The sequence below is a fragment of the Epinephelus lanceolatus genome, chromosome 3, assembly GCF_041903045.1.
Source record: "Epinephelus lanceolatus isolate andai-2023 chromosome 3, ASM4190304v1, whole genome shotgun sequence".
NCBI lineage: Eukaryota > Metazoa > Chordata > Actinopteri > Perciformes > Serranidae > Epinephelus > Epinephelus lanceolatus.
This window is the reverse complement of record NC_135736.1, coordinates 38,195,745-38,219,463: the sequence shown is the minus strand read 5'-3', so window position 1 is coordinate 38,219,463 and position 23,719 is coordinate 38,195,745. Positions and strand designations below refer to the sequence as shown.

Here is a 23,719-nt window from a genome sequence, read left to right as displayed (position 1 = left end):
AATATAACTGAATCTAATCTAGTCTAACCTAATTTAGTCTAATCCATTCCTCTCACATCTCTGTAATTCTCCATGTTCAACGTCACGTCCACGTCAAACAACGACTGAAAAAGGCATCCTTTTGTGGTAGTATGATATGGCATCAGTTTCTAACGTCGCAGGCTGGCGTCACTTTGAAATGTCATTTGACAACAATGAAGGGTGGGAATCTCTTAGCACCTCACAATTCAATTCAGTCACAATTCAGAAGGCTGTGATTTGATGATAAAACAACTATTAATGTATATTGATGCATAAAAAATTTTGATTTCAATACATGATTCAGTTTTCTCACTGTGTGGCTACTTGATACTTTCAAAATATAGCATACTGTATTTGAAGTGATCTATAATGAAATATACACATGAATTTACTTGCGTACCATCTTGCTCTTGTTCAAGTCCCTTTTCCCTTCACCCTTCCTTCATACCCTAGCTTTTGAACTGGTGTGTACCAGTCATTTTGCATCCATCTGTGGTTACTCATGCTTATCCATTGTTGGATATATGTATATATGGGATATATACATGTCTGCGAAGGGTTCAGTGTTTGCATACTGTAATCCATCCATCCATTTTCATAACCGCTTATCCTCTTGAGGGTCTGATATTGGGCGAGAGGCAGGGTATAATCTGGACAGGTCGCCAGACTATGTAAGGGCTGACACATAGAGACAGACAACCATTCACACTCACATTCACACCTATGGACAATTTAGAGTCACCAATGAACCTGCATGTCTTTGGACTGTGGGAGAAAACCCACGCTGACACGGGGAGAACATGCAAACTCCGCAGAGAAGGGCTCCCTCCTGGGCATCCTGTAATATTATATCATAATTCATGTTTTGTTGAATAATAAATGGTCTGCAGCCTTTTTACTTGAATAAGTTAACTGCAATAATTAATGAATTAATTAATTTGAAAGCACCTTACAGTCACCTGTGTGTATAATAATAACATGAGCAGAGGCGGACTGCTCCACGGTGGCCGCTGTGTTGCTAATTGTGTTACGTCAGCAGCAGAGCTGTGAACAGCCCCTCTCTCTGTTAGCTGTTAGCTCTCTGTTTTTTCACCACAGAGGTATTTTTAGTTGGTTATTGCCGCAGTGTGTGTTAATCAGCCAGTTAATGTGGTGATGGCTGCACCGATCGTTAACCTTCTGTGGGTTTTGTTGGAAGTAAAATTGTAAATGTAAATATTTTGACATGAAATTTAAATAAGTTTGTAACTGCTGCCTTTTTTGAAGATGAATTAGTACAAATTATCTGCCAGCATGTTCGTGCTGCAGACTGTCCGGATGCTACACACTGACCTTGCAGATTATTTACATTTGTGAATGCGATGCATCTAGGAATCTATTTTTCTATTTGTTGGGTCCAACAAACACTGGACTATCACCTTGAAAAGACACAATGCAGCCATAAATCGACACAGTGTCCCTGAACGTCATCAACAGACACCGGAGAATACCTAGCGTGTCATATGTAGATGTGAAAATCCACTGACCAAGTGGCAATATGTGAAGAGTTGGGGACGAGAACATGTAGCCATTGTCTCTCTGGGTGTTTCTCAAACTGCACCTTGCTCTCTGACATATTGAAAAAAAAAGTATAACTTCTTTTCAATTTCTGTAAGTTGTTGCAGATGTTTTCTGTGAGTGTGTGTGTGTGTGTGTGTGTGTGTGTGTGCATACGAACAGCTGGTTTAACACTTAGATTCTGCAACACAAAAAGGGTTTAAATCAATAGGCAGTTCAAATTTAAATGTGATTGAAACTGACAGCATTTCCATGGCATATGTGTATGTGTGTATGTGTGTGCAGGCACGAGTGAACATTTATGAGTTTGTCTTTGTGTGGATGTGATTACGTACGACCGGATCACAGCCGTCTTAGTATTCAGTACAAGAGGACTCTGAATGTTACGTTATTAAGTTACCTGTTAAGTCTTACTCTAAATAAGAGTTTATGACCGTTTTCACTTTAAGCTAATTTTATGACTATGTGCTCATTGAATTTTGATCTTTGATGTATACGATGACATTTTGGCCTGATACTGGTGCTAAAGAAAAGATGAAAGGGTGAAAACACCATGTAACATCCTCATGGGACTGTGATTTCACCCAAACTTCCTAGAAATCCATCCCTTAGCTTTCTCGTTATGTGAGAGATGAGACGGAAGAAGAACTATTTCCAGCCTCCATGATCACCTAAGACTGATGGCTTGTGTCCATGTGAGTCACTAACTGTTTACTGTTGTAAGACATTTAAAGTCTAAAGCTGTTTCGTGCTGTAAACATTTCCTGCGGCAGTGAATGACATCAGTGAGTGTTGTTGTTCGACATGGCATGCAGCAGTTACACATTGGTGATCTCGGTGTAAACTGTCTGTGTGTGTGTTTGTGAGTGTGTTTGTGTGTCAGGACAGACACAAAATCAAACACTTGATTGGTAAACAAACACACAGCCATGATGAATTTTTAACCCTAACACACGCACACACACACACACACACACACACACACACACACAAACGCACAGTAAGGGAAACACAAACCACTGACTACTGGGGGGACCACCAAGCGAGTGGTTTGTTTATGAAAGAAAAGCCGTGGTTACTGTCTTCTCATGATCATGCAACACACACACACACACACACACCTCCTTGTAATCATATCTGTCAGACCATAAAGATTTTAAATATGTTTTAAAATGTGTGTTGCCTGGATGTGAGAACAAGGAGATGTAAACTGGTGGCCTCATAGGTCTATAAATGTAAGGTCACCAGTATGAAACCACAGACCAGTTCACAAAATGGGGGTTGGGGAACTATAGCAGTGAAGCTGTTTACCTTCCAGATGAGGACATGCAGAAATTCAGAAAGTCAACAACAACAGTTGTCTATTTACACTTCAAGCAAACACATTTCATTTGGAGTCATGTCACTGTTTTCCACACATTCATTTATTTGTGGTGGCCTGCCATGATATCAGCATTCACCGCCACATATTGCTTTTCTATTTTTGGAGCAGGACAATTAAGTCATAGCACTTGGACAGCAGAATGTACTCTGGGCACAGATGGAACAGCAGAGCACCAGAGGCAGTGACATTAAAACCTAACTGCTCACTAATTTCTGTGAAAGAGAACACTATTTCTCACAATAGCACTCTCAATTCAGTGTTGTCTATTGTTTGTCCAACTTACTTTAGATGAAGCTGCGTTCCCATGGAAAGTGCACATGCTGCAGCTCCAGCCAAGTTGTCGAAATCTGACGCTTGGACAGTGACTTCCGGCGTCAGATACCGATGAAAAAAGCCGTTCTTTAACACATCATACACTGCCGGTTGATGTTATAGTTTGGGTGACATCAGCTGCATCAGGGGGAAACGTGGCAAGACACGGGTGAAGGTTAAGGAGGCAAAAGTCCGAGTAGGGTGGGCAGGAGGGGTGATGGATGGGTCCAACAAACACCGACTTTCACCTGAGATAGCGGTGTTCCCCAAGATTATAAAGCCAAACCCTGCTCTTTTTTTCCTTAAGCCAGCCATGCTTTTGTTGTTGAAGGAAAAAAAAAACATAATTTGGCAGTGCTGTACTGACATAGTGTGTTTATTTCGAAAGAGACATATTGTAAACAGTAAATTTCCTGTGAAAATGGAAGTGTATTTTAAAGAAAACAATGCATTTAACAGGCAGAACTTGACACGGCGTCCCAGAATGTCAACAACCAACGCACCCAGGGTACCTTTCACATCGTATCTGGACATGGAAGGTCCATGACCAAACATAGATATAAATGTGGCGAGATCGGAGTGAGAATGTGTTGGTGTGTAACCTGTGTAACAGCAGCAACAGAAAGTTTGCTTGCCTCTGCAGCAGCTGCTCCTCTAATCCATCGATCGGATCAGCTCTAATCGATCTGACTACAGACTGATCAACTAATCAGTTCTCCACCCTGCGACTCAAACACAACAAACTGCTGCTGAGGGAAAAAAAGGTCTTACAATTATGTCTTTCCGATAAGCAGGCTATTTCACGTTAAAAATTTTGTTGTGACATTAAAATTTTAAACTTTGATAAAGTACTATCTTTAAAAAGCTATACTCGATAACACTGCAAAAGAAAAAAAAATAAGTCATGGGCACACAGAATAGGATTTTCTTTTTTCTTTTTAAATTAACAACCAGCACATCATACTGGTACAGAAAGAGTCACCGAACACACCTCTAGACAAGTGGTATAGATTTAGTACTTCAAATACTATTGAATCATAATGTTGTATGTAGTATTGAAAAAGTGTTGAAATATTGATACTTTCAACAACCTTGCTAATTACTTTGTCTGCTTTGGACAAACTAGTACATAATATAACCCTAATCTAATCTAATCTAATCTAATATAATATGATATAATATGTCAAATAAAAAGTCTTTGGTATCAACAAGAACATGTTATCATTATGTCTCAAAGGAACTAAAGTGCTACTTACAGTAACAACACCAGTGTACAGAGCCATAGATGGCTGTGAGCTGCATATAAAACATTACATGTATTCTATTACAGTGTCCTAAATGGTTAATATAAGGTCTTAAGAGCCATGTGGGATTTCCTTTCTTTGATGTGCTGCGTGTTTGAGTATCTGACAGGTCTTTTCCACGTCTGCTGCCTCTAAATGTTTTACCATCTGTGTTCAGAGCTCTACTCTCGCAGTGTTTTGCTGGCCCTGCTTCCTCTCTTGGAAAAAAAAAAATCTGTTCATAGGCTCTTGTGTTAGTTCTCAATTTTGCTGCTAAAATGTGTATGTTTTCTTACTTTTAAATATTTTTCTGCATATGTTACCAGTGTAGGCGTGGTCCCTAATCAGGAAACAGATTGATAGATGTGTGACAGTTTCAGCTGTTGTTCCTTATTGCCCAAAAATCTTTTTTTTGTGAGTCCTTTAGTCACAATTTTTACAAACAAATGAAGAAACCTGCAAATGTCTCAGAGAAATAAACAAAAATTTTCTTGATATGAGCGCATCAGTCTGACTTTTTCCTCTCAATTTCATGATACTGTCACTTATTATAGTAGAAAACTGTCAAAAACAGAGGAACTTGCAAGGAAACAACGGGCAATACGAGTCATTGAGGTCTTTTTTTTTTTTTCCTTGAACATAGGAGTTTGACAAAAAACACGAGTTAACTCAAGGTTCATTTACAGCACTCATTCTTCCCAGAGATTTTCATATCTGATGAACTTTATCAGTAGATGGAAAATGCAAGGTTGCACATAATGGAGCAACTTTCAAACTTATGAAAAAGAGAGTGAGATGCAGTTCAAAGTGCTAAAAGTGCTTTTGCCGTGCAAAAAAGTTTACATTTGCACAATTTCGACAAAATTAGCTTTAAATTCTGAAACTTATGAACTTAAGATAGATGTTTCAACAGTGTAGATTGACCAGATGCAACAAGATAAACAAGGTTTCTGTAGGACTTTGAGTGAATCTAGGCCTCAACATGCATCTGGACATTTAAGACACTCTGAAGACAGTAAGCATAAATAATAGTCAGCACCAATATACAGTACCTTTTCATTTTCAGACAGCCAAACAGTTCAGTTTAGATTTGTGAGCAGCAGTCTTCTAAAAACTAGACAGAAGAGAGGAAAAACTCTTGGGATGTAAATTCTGGGTCTTTTCTCAGAGTCTTACAGTAAGATAAAGTCTTTGTGGATAAAAGCTCAGTCAGACTTCAGTCCCCAGACAGTGGATGAGTGTCAGCCACTGACATCATGCAGAAGGTCACTGTCTGGTTTCAAGCTTTGAGGAGTGTCATCATCACAAATACAACCTGAGCTGTCTGACGCGTGCAGCTGTCTGACAGCTGTCTCACTTTTCATCTGGCACTTCAGTGTCTGCAGCCCATTGCTGTCTGCTGTTTTTTCCAGCTTGTCATCTGCAACCTGCTCTAGGTCTAATGTTTAAATGTCCAAGGATGCTGTCACATCTTAACATTTTGGTGTGGTTTAAATGAACTCTGGTGTGTTTGCCTGTTTGGTTGGTTGGTTTGGTTTGTTTAAGCTTGTGTTAAAGCTGTCATTATCTATTCTTTGTTTTAGATTACAAAGGTTCATTACAGTGCAGCATGATTTGCTGTCTGTCACCTGAATTTGATTTCCCTCTGGGGGACCATGTAGCACTGATGATGCAGGACGATATCACCAAAACTGTCCATTGAATGAGTTACCTGTCAGTTTATATGACTCTACAATTATGTCTCTTGGATCGTCTTGTTCAGTTTTACTTTGCAGAATTTCTAATCTTTAATACAGTGATGGAAAAATGAGATGAAATGAGACAAATGAGAATGAAATGAGGATACCCTTGGTGGTGAGGGGAAGGGTTCTAACTCTGTGCACCTCGGGCCCTCAGGTATTGTCCAAAGTTTCTTGGCCGACCAACCTGGCACGAACGGTCCTGCTCATGAGGAGGATGGTTATAGTGGACTGGAGAAGCAAAGAGGTCCCAGCTGAGGCAGCAGATTTGTAGGAGGAAGACCATGCTGCCCCATCGGCAGGCCAAAGCTTGTACTAAAGCTCCAACCTGAACCATCATTTGATGAATCTTATCAACATCACAAGGGATATTATCAAACTCTCTAAAAGGATGCTGGGTGGATGTTGGATGGCTATCTGTGTAGAAGGTAGATGGTCCTGTTATAGATGCACCATAACTCTGTGGAGCTGCATGTGGCAGAGCAGTTGAGAATGTCCCATAACCATAGGCAGTGTACTGCATTTCATATTCATCCTGATAAAAGGGGTGTTGAGGCTGTCTACTTGATCTTCTAGGTGCTCTGTCCAACCATTCATCAGCTCCTGCTTGAAGGACCATATGAATATTCTCTATTATGGACTATATGAGGGTTCCACTGATTACTAGGAACTGGGATTAACACTATGGGTGTGCAATCAGGCAGTATGACAGTGGTTTCTAACTGGTCCAGCCACGGGGTCCAGATTTCTCCTTAGTCATTAGTTCAATGTCCACACAGTTAAATACATTCAGTGTCATACTTGTGGTTGGCCATGTCATCAAGCTATTTTGCTGTCTCTATCAAGGAGCTGTCCGTTAGTTAATTACTGTACAGCAGGAAACGACACTTAAAAAAACCCTCTGTGCTGGAAATTCAATGTGCCTAAAAATGAAGTGTAATTTTGACAAACTTGACACATTTGCAAGCCAATGGTGATCCATTCAGAATGGACCCGGGACCCACTTTTGGAACGCAACCCACCAGTTGGGAACCCCTGCACTATGGGACACCTAAAAGTCCACATCAGTTGTGATTAATTGCAGCAGCATTGTTTGGTGCCAGACGCCCTTGCTATACTTCCTGTCTACTACTACAATAAATCACAACTGAAGTGGACTCTTCTGTCTCTCCTTGTGCTCAACCACACAACTTAAGTGTTATTGTTAGGGTTAATATATGTTAGTGTTCATATTTTACAGTGTGTGTGATGTCTATATGCGGTTGCAAAAGATCTTTCCTCCAATTTCCATATCTTTATATAAGACTTTTTGAAAGTAATCACTAGAGTGATATGTGTACAGTGAGAAAGCTGTAACATGACAGTGATTACAGATCAAACCGCTGAGAGAATGATTTTATGGGTAAATCAACAGGCTAATAAATTTTGGCAATACTGGGAAAAATGAGTTGTGTTTGTGAACTCTAAAATTTCATCAGCATAATGTTTGTATGACTGCATATGTGACCAACTGTTTGTTCTAGTATGTTTTTGTTGCGTTTTTGCTCTTAAAAGTAAAGTATATAAGAAAGAAAGTGATCTGTTAAAGTTGAAGCTCTTACCTTGATGTGCCATGTAATTTCAGTTTCATATGAGGTTATATGGAGTCTGATCCAGCTGATGACATGTATAGAGACCTTTCCTCCCTCCTGCTTCTCTCTTTCTTGGTATTGCCCCGTTAAACACACGTCATCTGGATATGTATATTCTAGTTGAATGTTATTAAAATCCAAGCCAAGATGGTCTGTCTCTGCACTGAGTGCAATCCCAGACATGTACACACACACACACACACACACACACACAAACAGAGAGGGAGAGAGGGAAAGAGACAGGCAGCACTGAGCGTAATACTCAGAAACAAATAACTTAATACTCTATAGCAGCAAAAGCGATTGCCTTTATTGATCATATTACTCATATTCTCTTTTCCTTTGCTCTTTAGAAAATGATCAGAAAAACAAAGTGCCACAAGCTTGTATTAGCGCACCTTTGCTATACTTTTTTAGCAGCCATGCCAACAGTAGGGTGTGTGTGTTCATACCAGACCGTTCTACCCTGAAACTTTAAGCCATGGCTCATTTGCAACATGCCCTGATGGCATCACCCAGATGTGCAGATCACCAGGACAAGGAAAAATCAAATCGGTGCCCAACTCCTTATTACTGCTGCTTTTAAGGAGCCTTAAGGTGCAAAAACAGAACAGAATAAAAATGAATACTGAAGCAACTGGCATTTACATTGGCATATAACCAATGTGGAACTAATCATAACACTCCTAATGCTCAAGTTTTGATTTTTAATGTTCTATTGATTTTGTATTTCCAATTTCATTTCAATTTTATAGCGTGTTGTGACCCGTTGTTGCCTTTTTAGAAAGTGTTTGTTCATTGTTTGTACAGCGTAATACACATATTTGAAATTTTACTTAATTTTATAAAGAAAATAGTCTACCAAAGTTGCCAGTAGGCAAAATGCCAGCTTAGATTACAGCAGGAGGATTGTGTCTGTCTGTCTTTCTGTTCCAAATGAATGAAAAGAACCAAAATTGCACCAAACTGTGACTTCCAAACCTGGGTATGAACCAAATTCTGATTTTTATGTACAGTTTTTCAGACAACTAGAAAGGCAAGTCATTTTACAAAACAGAAAAATTATGTTTCAAAAATGTATTATAGTGATGTAAGTGCTGGATAAGCTATCTGTAAAGTAACCAGAGACAACTGGATCTGTTGGAATAGGAATATGTTATGCAGGGCTGGAAATTAAGAAATGCAACTGTGCTCCTGATTTTCCTTTTAAGTTCTTATTATATTTCATTTTGATTTGTCATTATTTTTTTTAATGATTAAGTAGCCCTACTTGTTGGTTCTGTTCCCCTGGCTCTTTGCTTTCATTTTCCACGCAGTTATTAAACAATATGTTGTGTCCCCTGACAAATTCAAGTTACAGAGCATCAGTCATGATCAATAACTAGAGCCCTCTGTCTGTCTCACTTGGTCTTGCTCTGTTTTGTACAACAAGGATTTCAGTTCACTTCAGTCTTTTTGCTTCATCTGTCTGTCATTGTTTGGATGGATTGGGTTTTATCCCACTCAGTGAACTATGTTTTTCTGCTAATAAATATTGGTTCTAACTATACAGACGTTTTGAATATGCTCCACGGACTGATGTCAAGGTTCAAGCCATCCAGAACATTGTTTACATGGTTTACTGGAATGAAAAACAAATAGCTGCCCTTTAAGTTTGGATATTTATCCAAAAATGTCCACTATGCTCTTGGAAATTGCAGCAATTTAGCACATGCACAGTCTAAAGTTAACGGGCTGCAACATGTTAAAGCACCAACAGGGGAGCTTTAATATGCTGCCAACCGTATAAAATGTTGTGATTAGTCTGGCAGTCTCAGCAGTGTTGATGTTCCAAAACAGTTTCAAACCTTTAAATAACCAGGAAACATCAAGGCAGGAAGGACCAAAATGGTGAATGTGGTCACTCCATTTGTAAAGTGCTGATAAACCTGATCTCATGTCAGTTTATGGAGTCCCAAATTAGCCTTGTAATGCCTGGTCTGGTCTTTAAAGCAGGAAGCTGTAGTTCCTCTTTCAGGTGACAGCACAGTCCTATTTAGAGTTGCAGCATTCTCAATTGTTTGTTTCGGCTTCTTTGAGCCGATGTGACGGCAGAGAAAGGCCTTTTTCCCACGTGAAGGGACAGTGTGTCACACAAGCAGAAACACACAGAATCAGGGGAAATGGAGACAGGACACATACAGAAAGACACGCACACACACATACACACACAAAGAGGAAACCCGGACAGGACGCATTCATGTAAAAAAAGTAGGTGCAGACAGATGCACATACACAAAACATGCATATGCATATAGAAACACATAAATACGTTTCTTGTAGGACATTGTGTGTGTGTGTGTGTGTGTGTGTGTGTGAGTGTGCATGTCTGTGTTATCTTTGCAGTGATTGTAAACAGCCTAACAGAGGCACTAAAATACAATGGACTGTTTCACTCTGTCTGTTTGACTGGCCTCTAATGCAAACGCCAGTCAGTGTGTGTGTTTGTGTGTGTTTGTGTCTCTGTCTATGTGTGGGAGAGAGACGGCCTTGCTTGCAGCGAACAGTCATATTGTTTGTTCGGAGTGATTGTGTGGATGTTAAATTGCTGTTTATCATAAACAGTACAATGGCATTTATCTAATTGCATTGAAGGACAGGAAGTGAGATAACATTCACATACACTGCTCATACATTTGTCTCAGAAGAAGAATTACATGAATTGTGAGCCACGTCTAAACACTGAACAGTAATGCAGCCAGTAAATGTCCTCTGTCTGCCAAATGAATGATTATCTTACGCTCATTAACACAGACTGTCTCTGGGTGTACAGTAAATGTGCATATTACCATGGTTGCAAACTAATCGGCATACATATGCACCCTGCTTATACATATCACTTATCATAAGATCACTACTTTATTAAAGCACTAAGGGAGGGAGGAGCCAAACTATGCAGAATCTTATAAACAAAACAAGCATCTGTAAATTTAATAGGATTGTTCCAGCTCAGTAAAGTATGCTTTTTGAAGCAGTGACAGTGGTAATGTCAGTTTGGCTTCCTGTCAAGCTCCTTAAGAGCCTGGTGGTATAGTACTCAGGTTTGAGTGTTGAACAGGAGGCTTGTGCCCAGCCAGTCAGATAATATAACATGCAACATGATCATGGCATTGAAATTAATGTTGCTGCCTCAGTAGTTTGACATTTTCTAATATGGCAGAAGTGTGACAAGTTAAACTTTATGACATTTGTTACCAAATTGATTTTTTTAATGTGAGATTAGAATCAAGTGTTACAACAAGATATTTGCAGTCATACATCAGGTGTAAAATTATCCGTTGACTTCTCAGTGATGGACATACAAACTCTTTTCTTTATCTTTAGGAGAAGACAGGGATTAATAAGCCACTGTGTGACATAGGCCATCACTGCCATGAGTTTAGATGCAGCTTGCTGTTTGGTCGTTGCATGTTCATAAATGACAGTGTCATCTGCATACATTTGAATCTCAGATTCATTGCATACATTGGGAAGATCATTTATGAAAAGGCTAAACAACAGGGGCCCCAGAATTGATCCCTGTGGTACACCAATTTCACAGCCAAGTGCTGATGACAGTTCATTGTTTATTGAGACCCTCTGTGACCCATTTGTGACATGGTGTGACAACATGCTGTAATGTCAATGCTTTGCGGTGAGAACAAAAAGCAGGAGGCTAACTGAGTGTGGATGAGAAAACGGTTGAGAAGACAAGAACAACAGGTGACATTTTAATGTTAACCTCAAGGGCTAGAACGTTTACAGTTGCTTGGCAACACCATCAGCTGCTCGGTACCGACGTAATCATAACCGTTGTTATCTAGATTTTGGGGTGGCCACAGTTTGGGAGGCTTAAGATTGGACATTACCAGATAATTTGGGCTGAACATTGGTCCCAGACCACAATTTTATCTGATTGTCAGGAGGGGTGAATCAGAGATAAATTTGCCCAAAACTCCTGTAGTCTGATACTAGCTGGGAGGTGGTTGTAGTGAAGGAGAAGAAGACACTGGAGCTGAAACTGAGTGGAAAGGGTTATCAGGTACTTACAGTAGGAGTGCACCTGGGGGGCCCCGACAAAGACGAAGGCAAGCCCGAGGGTGTGCTGAAGCTGGTGGTTTAGGTTCGTGCTCTGACAGCACTCTGTCCACTCTGTGAGCAGGAGGCGGAATAAGGGAAAGATTAGGATATGGAGCTCAGCGAGTGGGATGTCATCACAGCCTATACTGAGTAGGTCATAGAGGGGAAGAGTTAGCCTTTTATAACCCTTGACTACAGATGGAGGGACAGGGATGCCAGCTGGAGGAGCTGCTGCATATGAGGACATAGGCTGTTGGCTACCAGGAGTAGATCCTCAGTCAGTACTTGAGTATTCAGTGTAATGATAAAGAGTAACAGCAGTATTCTTAGTGAGGGTGTTTCTTGTCTCTTTCAGGAATCTTCACCAAAGCCAGATATGGAGCAGAAGTTGCGTTCAGCATCCAGTGTGGATGAACTGATGAGTCTTATCTATCCTTCATACTGGGCCGCTCTGAAGTGCAGATCCAAACTTTCTGCTGCTGCGTCCTCAGCCTCCAAACACTCTCAGCGGCCACAGCCTCGCCGACTGAGGCCGCTGGCTGATACAGAAGAGCCAACATTCGCTGCTGCCTACCTCAACTTGGATGCCCTGAAAAGTATGTTTTTACTTTCTTTTAATATATTTTTCAGACTTGCAAAAATAGAAATTGGGTCATAACATCATCACATTGAATGGAAAAAGAAAACTTTACCAAGTACATTTATGTTTATTTAAATCAAACTGGACAGTGGAGTTACAAAGTGTACGTGAGAGGATATTTTTGGTATTTTTGTAGCTCCACGTGCAGGGAATTACACGGAAACATGGTATATTAGGAAGAATCCATTTATATTACATACATATGCATGGCTATGGTGGTGGTCTGACTTTCTGTGTGTGTGCAGGTATTGAGTCGGAATGGAGGAAGACTCAGTGCATGCCCAGGGAAGTGTGTGTCGACGTGGGCAGGGAGTTTGGGGCTCCCACCAACATCTTCTATAAACCACCCTGTGTGTCCGTCTACAGATGTGGAGGATGCTGCCACTCTGAAGACAAACAATGCAGGAACATCTCCACTGGTTACGTCAGCAAAACTGTAAGCACAATTTTCTTTTAACTTCTCTCTGTTTTATTTTGTGATGAGGAAAAATTGGAGTCACAGAATTTCAGAAGAATGTCTAATGCATGTCTCAAAGCTGTACTGCTGGAGCACAAGGCACAACATGTTGCACACTGAAAATGTTAAATCTGAACATATGGATCCAATATTTTTAAGTTTTGAATAAAACTTGACAGACCTATTTCAAATACCATGCCAGGAGTGCTGGATGAAATATCAGGTAATAGTAAAATTAATTTGGATTCATCCTCTGGGGATGCTGAATGTCTGTACCAAATCTGATGGGAATCCATCCAATAGTTGTGAAAAATGTTCACACTAGACCAAGGGAAGGCAACCTGCAGCTCTTGAGCTGCATGCATCTCTTTAGCCCTTCTCCAGTGGCTCTATGTGGCTTTGACTAAAAATATGGAAATGAATAACATAACATTTTCATTTATCATTGCTGTAGGCCAAAGTGATTCTTATATTTTCCAGCTGTAAAAATGTGTTGCCCATACACTCAAGACATTTTTTTAATATTCTGTCAGCTAAAATGTTCATCAATAGCCTGGTGCTTCTTCTTAAATTTTGGTGAACCTCAATAATGGGGCTAGTTTCGAGTCTCCCTAGCAAAAAAAAGAAAGAAAGATTTCAGAGGAAAATCAAGAATTTTATAGTGCTCGGGCAGATTTGTTTGTTTTCACCACCAAAACTGAAATGTTAAAAGTACCAAATAATCCTAAATAGTCCACTGGGGAGAAACAACGTTGTGGCAAAACTTATTAATGAATGCTTATTTAGAACTATTGGTAATGATGATAGGCTAATTTAGACTTATTAGACTGTGTGTCCTTTATTATAAGGAAGAAATATGTATTGCAGCTCCAGGCAGATAAAAGAAAGGGCCAAAATGGCTCTTTTGATATTAAATGTTGCTGACCCCTGCACTAGACCAAAGTGTATGACCAACAGGCCATCAGACTGATCAACCAGAGCCACACCACAAGCATGGCTGAAAGAGTTTGGAGGTTCAGTGCGACAATAATATGATGGGGACATCTACTTACAGTACAAATGAAACAAAACAAAGCCCTAGAATACCCTGGAGCGTGAGTGTGTGTGTGTGTGTGTGTGTGTGTGTGTGTGTGTGTGTGTGTGCGTGTGTGTGTGTGTGTGTCTAGTGGTCTCCAGAGTACAACTGTGGTTAAAAAGGAGTTACTAGCATGCGGTCTGCCTTTTAATTGACTTGTGATGTGGTCTAACCAGAGGAAAAGTGTGTGTGTGTGTGTGTGTGTGTGTGTGTGTGTGTGTGGTCAGATTGAGTTTTACAGCATGTTTTCTCTCTCAGTTAGGGGTTCTTCCTGAGGCTGCCTTGTTCAGTGTGGGGCCGTAAATCACTTCTGAAGTATAATTTGACTGAGCTTGTTTGAACTGGCCCTAAAGTTGCTTTATGTGTCACTGTAAAATAATAAATCAATTATAAGTTAATTTTGAGATTTTAATATAGTTTCAATATAACAATTGGACCATTACTGGGAACACTTTATGGAGTTGATTTTATGATGATCTACTAGATTGCATCAGCACAAAGTGAGTTGGCTTAGTTTAGTGAAAAAGTAAGAACAACTGGCCAAATCCAAAAGTTAAACTTGTGCACAAACAAAAGACAAAATTGAACTGGCAGGAGAAATATATTCAACTTGTTCATGCTCCCCAGTAAATGAATTTGCTCCATTATGAGCACTTCACAAGCTGTTGTTTAGTGCCACAAGTGGGACCTTCCTAAAATGTTTTTGACTATATTGGAAGATATGGAATGTTTGTATCCAGTGGCATTTTTAGGTGAAAAAATGGTGGCACAATTAAGAGGAGTATTAGCCTTTATTCTCTTGAGTTGTTCTTCAGTTTAAAATAGTGCTAAAGAAGAAAATCCACATTGTTCATGGTGACTGCAGTTGCTAGAAGGCGCAGACCTATCCAGGCACCTCTCTTAGCTATGTTAAATTTATGCTCTTTACATGGATTCTTACAGGTATGAGTTACACTTTTTGTGAATAATATTGGACAGTGATAACATACTGTATGACTATGAGTCTTCAGGATAGGGAAGGGGTCATCTTACTACTTTGTAAACTCTCCTCTTACCCCATGATAGCTCTACCGGCTTTCTGGAAGAGCATCCATGCGGCCATCTTGCTGAGGTTAAAGTATGCAAACAATCTACAATGCATGCCCCCAGTGACACGAGAGGTCAGGACATGGTCAGGCTAATCAGAGGCCACCATACAGTCTGCACTACATGACATGGTCTCACGTATGTTCCAGGACACCACTGTCGATGTCACTAATGACATCACTCTGTGGCGAATTAATTTGTTGAACAACAGAGGCAACTGAACCCAAACCTACAGTTAAATAATTCTACAACCAGAAACTGTGGATGACCAGGACCATCCAGGATGCCATTGACAGCCAGTCTGGAAACATGGACAATTACGAAGCAACAGCCTACAAGATAAGAAGAGCAGTAAAGAAAGCCAAAGGGGGGACTACAGGAAGTCCCAGTCCCAAAAGCATGTGGCAAGATCTAAGAACTATAACAGACTGGCCCCAAATTACCTGTCACCTCTATTGGTATTTACCATGAGCAAACTAAACTGTGCTGAGGCACAGCGGTACTTTGTGCTAAATGCTAACATTAGCATGCTAACATGCTCAGAAATGCAAATATTATATAAATAATATATAGATAATATAAACCATAGTCAACACCCAAGCCCCCAGGAATTGCGCTGGAGTTTAAACATAGGGGCCGAATTCTGCAACTACAACTTCAGGTCTGTTACATGATGCCATTGGGCCCAAAAATATATTTCTTGCCACTTACATTGGAAGACAGACATCTGTAAATCAGTGGATACAATTTCTTGAGCATGAAACCCCACAAAATGACTCGTTTCCCTACCGGAATTAGATCCATTCAGTCTGATAACATGTTCAATCATTTTATCCCCATTAAAGTTAGCAGAGCACTAAACCAGAGTTAAGCTGCTTGTCTGGCAAAGTCTTTGGTTCGCTTGGGCTGTGGGCCCAATGATCCGGAAGATCAGGGTAATTTTAGACCTGTCAGGTCAAACTTTTTTAGCTTCATGTGCCACTTAGCAAATTTCAGAGGAATGAATGGGGCCCTGCCTCTGACTCTGTATCCAGTTGTCTTTATACATCCACATTACCATCATAGTTTACAGTATTAGTATGCTAATACATGCTAATTAGTACTAAACACAAATTTTACGTAGTCATTACTGCTTGTATTTTGTTAGATATTAGACAAACTGAAATCCTGACCTGATGATGGCATGGCACTGTGTGAAAAGCCAGTAGATCCCCAAAGTGATAACAATTCATCTTATGGGGAAGATGAATCTACCAAAAAAAAATTGTGACTAACTGTTTAAGTCTGGACCAACGTGGAGGATTGACAAGAGTCCTCCTGCTGGCTAGATAAAAATGTAGATCGAGATAAAAGAGCAAGGCAGAAAGTAACACAGTGTATTTCTGTGATGAACATCTATTGTGAAAATGAAGCCAACATATGTTTTCTATTCTGTATTTCCAAATTATGGAAAATGAAGGCAACTATGTATTTCATTACCTTCATCTTTTCAGACAGACTTTCAGAGTGGCCAGAAATAGCAACAGAGGAAGTATTATGCAGTCCACATGGTGAATGTGTGGTACTGTTTGGAACAGATCCAAACCACTAAGTGATTTCTACTGAATGTAATGGAAGACGTATGGTGGAGATTTTTTTTTCTTTTTTGCTGTTGAGCTTATGCTCAACAAGAGTAAAATACTGGTAACAAAAGAAAGTAGCAAGTGCATATTGAAAGCAGAAGCAAAGTTTTGCTCAGGCAGCGCCCCATTACAAGAGGTTGTCTAGTCAAAGCGTCATGGGGTTGATTCCCAGTAACTCAGGGCTAGTTCATCTTACTGTATGTAAACATTGTTCCCAAAGAAGGATTTTCATTTAACATAAACTTCATAACATACATTTATGGGCATTTAAACACATGATGACTTGAAAAATTATATTATTTAAAATGCTGAAGGAAGGCTGAATATCTGCTTGTTAAGGGGAAGATTATCAACTGAAGATTTTGTTTCCACTTAAACATTTCTGCCAGGAGAATACCCAAACATGATGCTTGAGACATAACACATGGATTCGGCTTTGACTGACTGTCTGTACTGTGTATATAAATAGATATATAAATTTAAAATATAAATTGTCTTCTTTTGGGAGCAATAAGCGAGCAGCTGAGAGACCTGCCACGCAGGGCACATAAACAGAGATTTGCTTCATGATACAGCAGCACTGTTATGAAAACTATAAGTCACTCAGCAGAGCACAAACGTCCAACAGAAGCTGATGCCGTCTTGTGCAAAATAGCAGAGGCATGCGAGCAGTTGTTTGGTGTTGACACTTTGGATGAGATGCTAATGTTTACTTTGGTGTACAGTAAGTGCTGCTACTTGCTGTTGACTCGGAGCAGTGTTTCACAAAATCTTGAAAGCTGTAGATATCAGAGCACATGTTTTCTATAAACATCTCCTGAAGAAGATCAGCCGGTATGACGTCTTCCTGCAGCTGGATGAGGAGTGCGGAACATTTGTACACAGTGAGGACATGCCTCAGTAACACAGTAGAGAATCCTTCTAAACAAGGATGTGCACATGGTAAGAGACGTAACACAACGTGTGTGATGATGCTTGCACCAAAGATTTCACCTACAGGCAGCATAGTGTGAGATGTAATGGGCTGATAATTCACATTGGAAATGCTTTTTTTCAATTTGATGATTCCATGACGTGTTCTATCATGCAGTGGAGGTCACAGTCAACAGCCTGTGCACTGGAGGCATGCCAGACACAGTTTTGGTAATGTCGTGGTTAGGCCTGCCTCCCACCAAGAACTTTCCTAGTCGACCAATAGTCGTCATTTAGGGCCATTAGCCAACTAGTCACGATATTAATTTGATTATTAAATGATATATTTTGGGCGGGGCAACACAATGGTTTGAGTTGAAGGTGTGAGAAAGAATAGTATCACTAACATTGTTAACACTGTGCTACATTACAGAGAAATACAAAACCGTACTAATGACCCTTCATTAATATAGGCCTATATTTTATCTACAAGTGCACATCACACACTGAGCGAGCCGCCTGTTAATGATGCTGTAGGCAAAGCAGTAATGATTGTGCTAGTTTGGTGGAGCTGTGGCAGCAGAAGCCTTGCTTATTTGATGTTTCCTCCAGCTGCTATCACCGCAAGAAACAAGACGCTGCATGGAGGGAAATTGCGGAGGAACTGCAATTTCCAGGTGAGCAAGCTACCTATGGTGGGGCAGATGGATGATGTACGCTGATGCGGTGCACGCTGGTGATGTTGCATATTGACGTACGTCGTAACCTGCGATTCAGTAGTAAACGGCCATCGTACAATCTGCACACATCAAACTTGACGTAGTACCAAAGTTTATTAGATCCACGTCTCACAGTGTGTCATGCAATGGTATTATAAGATTGCTAAAATCGCACAGCGTATAGAGGGCATTAGAGACTTTAGATGGAACAGATACCTTCAGGTGGCTATAAAGAGAAGCACATGCATATCAAGTGAAAGAGGCAAATGTTTTGTGATTTTGGAGAGGTCTGTTTTTGTGTCACCGCACAATTCTACCACAAAAATTAATATGTTGTATGTATGTTTCCACGTTTGTGTGTTCTGGGTCTTAAATTGCTCCTTGTAGTTGCAAAAGGTAAAAATGCAAAAATAATTCATGCCGAAACTTAACAAGTTGCACAAAACGATAAACACAACCTCAGCTTTGGTTAGGTGGATGAGATTGTTTTGTTTGGAGCCCACAAAAGTGCAAAATGGACCTGCACCTGATAAAAATGACATCATGATTTGCTGTTGCAGCTTTAAATAACACAGTCAGTCTAGCCACCAGCTCCTTGTGATACAATGCATTGTTGATATATTTCCATACACCTCAATAACCACTCTGCTGTGCCTCGAAACACAGGGTAGGTTCATTTAGTTGGATAGTTCATTTCCAGGTAGCTGCTGTTAATGGACTGGCTTGTGCAGTGTGTGATAGCATATTGTTTCAGCTCAGCTGCTTTATTCATTTCCCATAAGTGTTAACTTAATGAACTGGCAGTGGCGGTCTGGGCTAATAGCTCCTTTGTTATAGGATCTGTTAGAGCTGATTTCAATCAGAGCAGGAAGTCTACTGTGGCCAGAATGAGGCTGTGTCTGTATGTGCTGGGCTGCGTAAGTGTATGTTGACCTTTATGTGCAAATGCATGTTTGTGTGTGTACTCGTGTACGTGTGTGTGTGAGTGTGTATCAACAGTGCAGCAGAGTGGAGGAAAGTAAGTAATGCTAATGCTTTAGTGTGAACAGAGCTCAGTAATAAGCAGCATACTGGCACATTAAACCTGTGTTATTCATTAGGTGACATTATCATTGAATCAAATGATTTTTATCAGCTGTTGTAGGGAGCCATTTCTATCATACAAAGCCTTGATAAACCCGCTGCACGCTACCTACACAGCACCAAATGGCAGACAACACATAAGCGGGTGATATGATTTGACTGTTTCTGTCAGCTTGTTTTAATGATTTTCTGCCCATTAGAGGCCAGACATCAGTTAATGAAGGGGTCTACTTTTCCTCAGACATTTGCACTTCAGTACTAACCACTGATGCTAACACACACATTACACGTAAGACATACTAACACTGAGATATGCTACAGTAAATGAAAAAGCATGATATTAACAGTATAAATATGCCCTCTTACTCAATGGTATAAGATGAATGCTAACATGTGGATTGCATTTGTACATTTTATCTTATTTTTTAAGAAAGTAACCACATGTACACTCTTAGAAATAAGGGTTCATGAAGGGCTGAGGTTCTTCACAGAACCATTTGCCTCTGAAGAACCCATTTTTGAAGAAAGGGTACTTTGTAAGACTAAAGCCCTGTGTCACATTGGCATTTAATGTGCACTGATGGATTCACATCGAAAACTCATGCATTGAGTAGCATTACAAGTAAACGTTCCACCTTAAAAGTCGTGGGCAGTTGGCCCAGTTAATTAAACTTTTTCTCCGACTCCAGCTGCTGCAAGAGCCAGCAAAACATCCATAGTTACAGTTTACTAATACATGTAAAAGTCTCCATGGTATGACCAGTGGTTACATAAGCCTCAAAACCAGCCACAACTCAGCCCTAAACAAGAATGGCCTTCCGCTATTGACCAAGCAACGTCTGACAGTGTTCACAGCTCCACCTTTAGTACCGGATCTGTGTGCAAGGACCCAAACAGAGGGGTGTTTGTGCTTCTTGTTTCACGTTATTCATTCATTTTTAATCAGTTTTCTGTTTAAATTTGTGGATTCTCTCCTCCTGTGTCATGTCTGGTTTCACTTAATGTCTTTGTGTGTTTTCCCGCCTTTTTTCTGTCACACCTGTCTCATTAGTCTTTCCCTGTTCCAAGAGTCTTCCCCTCACACCTGTTCTGTATTAGTCTCGTTTGCTCCACCCGAGTGTTCCCCACCACTCCCTTGTTGTTAGCCAATCCCCATTTCCCTCCTCCAGCTGTGTCTCGTTTTTTGATTAGTTTTCTGTGTATATATATATTTACATATATATATTTACACCTGTGGATTTCCCTTTGTTCCTTGTCAGTTTGTCTGTGTTCATTTCCATGTTCTTGGTGTGGTTTCGTCCTTGTCTCTTGTGTTCCATTTTTGATTTCTTCCACAAGTTCCTCCCTGTGTTCATTGTGCTTCCAGGGTTTGTTTCAGTTTAGTTTTGGTTCTCTTTTCTTTTGGGCTTTGTGTTTTATTGCCTGTCTGTTTTGAGGATTTTTTAAATCAGTATTAAAGCTCGGTTTTTGTTTAAACTTCAGCCTGCCTCCTGCTCTGCATTTGGGTCCTTCCTGAACTGATTTATGACATTAAAAGTCAGAGTCTATATTTCAATGGGCACAGACTCACCTACAGACATTGATTAACTGAAATAAGCATCTTTCAGATGACCCCAGAGCGTTCTCTAGAGAGTTAACCTCACTACAGATATTGCCTGAGCTAGGTACAGCCCACAGCTGCCCCAGAATCTACCATCCAGTTGTGGCACTGTGGTTCAAATATAACTCACCACAGTCTTTCTCCCTAAAATCCACCACCCACTAATCAAAGCAAACCATAACTCTTAAAACAATAAAAATTCCTAAAATGAAATGAATCATAAAGAGTAATAAAATTATGACATCATAAAATCAAAGAATTGTAAAACCATGAATCATAAAATCAACTAAGATAAAACATGAAAAGGAAAGGAAAGGTTCTGGATACAGTGGCCAGAGAGGGTTCTTGCTTAAACCAATACACTACAAAAGAGCTCTCTCTCTGGAGGTTCTGGGTGGGACCTTTTATAGATGGTTCAGGTTTAACCTTTTATGTTGGGTTCTAGGTAGAATCACTTAAAATATTCTAGCTGCAACATTTATCCCTATATGGTTCTATTCAGCACCTTTTGTTTCTAAGGGTGCTTTCAGACCTAGAGTCAACTTACTTTGGTCTGAATCAGGGACTAATTTTGTTCCAAAGTTGTATAATTGCCTAGAGTTGGTTCGTGTTCTCACGGCAGCATTTACAAGTGGACCAGATCAGATGCCTTGTGTGAGGAAGCTGCTCTTGATTGGTCAGAATTTCCATGTGGGAAAAATCCAGGAAGTAAACAGAACACTGAAGAAGAGTACACTTGCAAGATAAATGCAACACTTTCTAATGTCACAATGGAGGGACAACTACGCAGGTTGATTGTAGCGCTGGTCATCATGGACTATATTGCTGTCATTGTTCATTTTAGGCAAAGCAGTTTGAAAACAAAGCTTCAACTAGAAAACAATGTTTTAATGAATCAAATGCGCCAAATGTGCATATTAAGGCAGCACAGAGGAGGCGCACATTAATAATGCTCCAGGACTGTAACATGCTCATGTTTAACCCAAACAATGTGTCATGTGACTGCAGTTGGTTCAGATCGAGGTCAGAACACATTCTCATTACAAACAAACTGCACCAGAGTTAGCTTTTTAACTGGACTGAGACTATCTCTTCAAGAAAATCCCGGTCCGGTTGTTTTGGTGTACACCGACCAAACAAACCACACTTAGGAGGCAAGCGATCATGAGTTCGTTTGAACCAAACCAAAAGAGTGTATAAGTAGCTGAAATGTATAAAGGGGTGACAAAATTTCATTTGTAGTTTTGGCTTTTTTTGTGTGTGAGATGGCTGTTGGTGAACTGAGAGCTGTTAGTGCTGTACATGCAATCAGATTAGGATGTTGGACTGGTACACTGAATGCTTTTGTATTACTGTTTTATCCTCCACAGAAAGAGCATACCATTGTCTTTGGAAAAACACACATCTTTAAAAAGTCAGGTAGGATTAAAAGACTTAAAAGCCAGGCTTGTTGCACATTTTGAAAATTGGACAAAGGTGTTTGAATGATTCTTGGACCATAGAAACAAGAAATGAAGCATGCCCTCCTTAAGTTGAGGTAAGAAAAAAGGAGGCCAAGGTTGAAGCTGAGAGGCTTTCGCCTGGCAGCAGTAACAACGCTGTGGGTGCTGAGACACAGTCTTTGAGGTTTCACAAGACATTCTTTCACTCCGCTGGTTTTTCCTAACTGCTGTGTTTGGCTGCAGTCTCAGACCACTGGCCAGAGTTGGGAGATTTACATAGGCTACATAATACATCATTCAAATGATGGCACGCTAGATAGATAATTTACAGTTCAGCTGAATTCTAATGACTATTTGAATGTGATTTTACATAATTTGTCTCAAAATGAATGTGTGGAAAGGTGAGGAGTCAAATGTGGCTGTTTCTTTTTAGAGCGTTCTGTGGTTTGTTTCGTCATCCTGGAAGTTTCATTGTGCTGATTTGATTGGCAGTGCCTTGAAGCAGCTGGCAAACGTTAAAAGGTTTCAACACTTAGCAGGTAATAGAAGTTGTGCTAAACTGTATAATTAACAATTTGACTGACTGTAAGTATCTTTAAGCGTTTATGTCTGTCTGGTGGTTCTCTGCATAAGGGTTTAGCTCAACACCTGTGCTGTCATGAATTTTCACTCTGTGATGTGCCACTTTTTCTGTAACAGCCTGGTTTATTCCGTCTTTCACTCTTCTATATCGTGCCTAATGTGTTCTGGTTTTGTCATAGTTGGCTGTGTTACCTTTAATACCTCACATATGCTATATTAGAGATATTATTTTTTTGCTCCACCAGCAATGGGGCCCAACAATGGTAACGTCAGCTGGCCCGTCACTCCTGCCAACGTTCCAGTACATAGCAAGGTATCTTAAACTAATTGCCAGGTGGCAAAGAAACTTGCTATATACTCGGTCCCTAAACAATTAATCCTAATTTTTTCGATGACTTTCTAACCATTCATTCTGGAACATTATCAGGTTAAAATTTCCATTTGTATACCAAAAATATTAGGCAGCCCAGCATGAA

The 23,719-nt window shown here is 40.1% G+C and overlaps 1 protein-coding gene across 1 annotated transcript in view; it reads left to right on the top strand.

Annotated features, from left to right (window-relative positions):
* The window catches only part of vegfc (vascular endothelial growth factor c), a 75,141-nt gene that overhangs the window by 18,589 nt on the left and 32,833 nt on the right, over positions 1-23,719 (top strand). The window contains exons 2-3 of the mRNA XM_033623554.2: positions 12,381-12,621; positions 12,911-13,101. Coding sequence (XP_033479445.1) covers positions 12,381-12,621; positions 12,911-13,101 — 432 coding nt within the window. The remainder of the gene's footprint in view (positions 1-12,380; positions 12,622-12,910; positions 13,102-23,719) is intronic.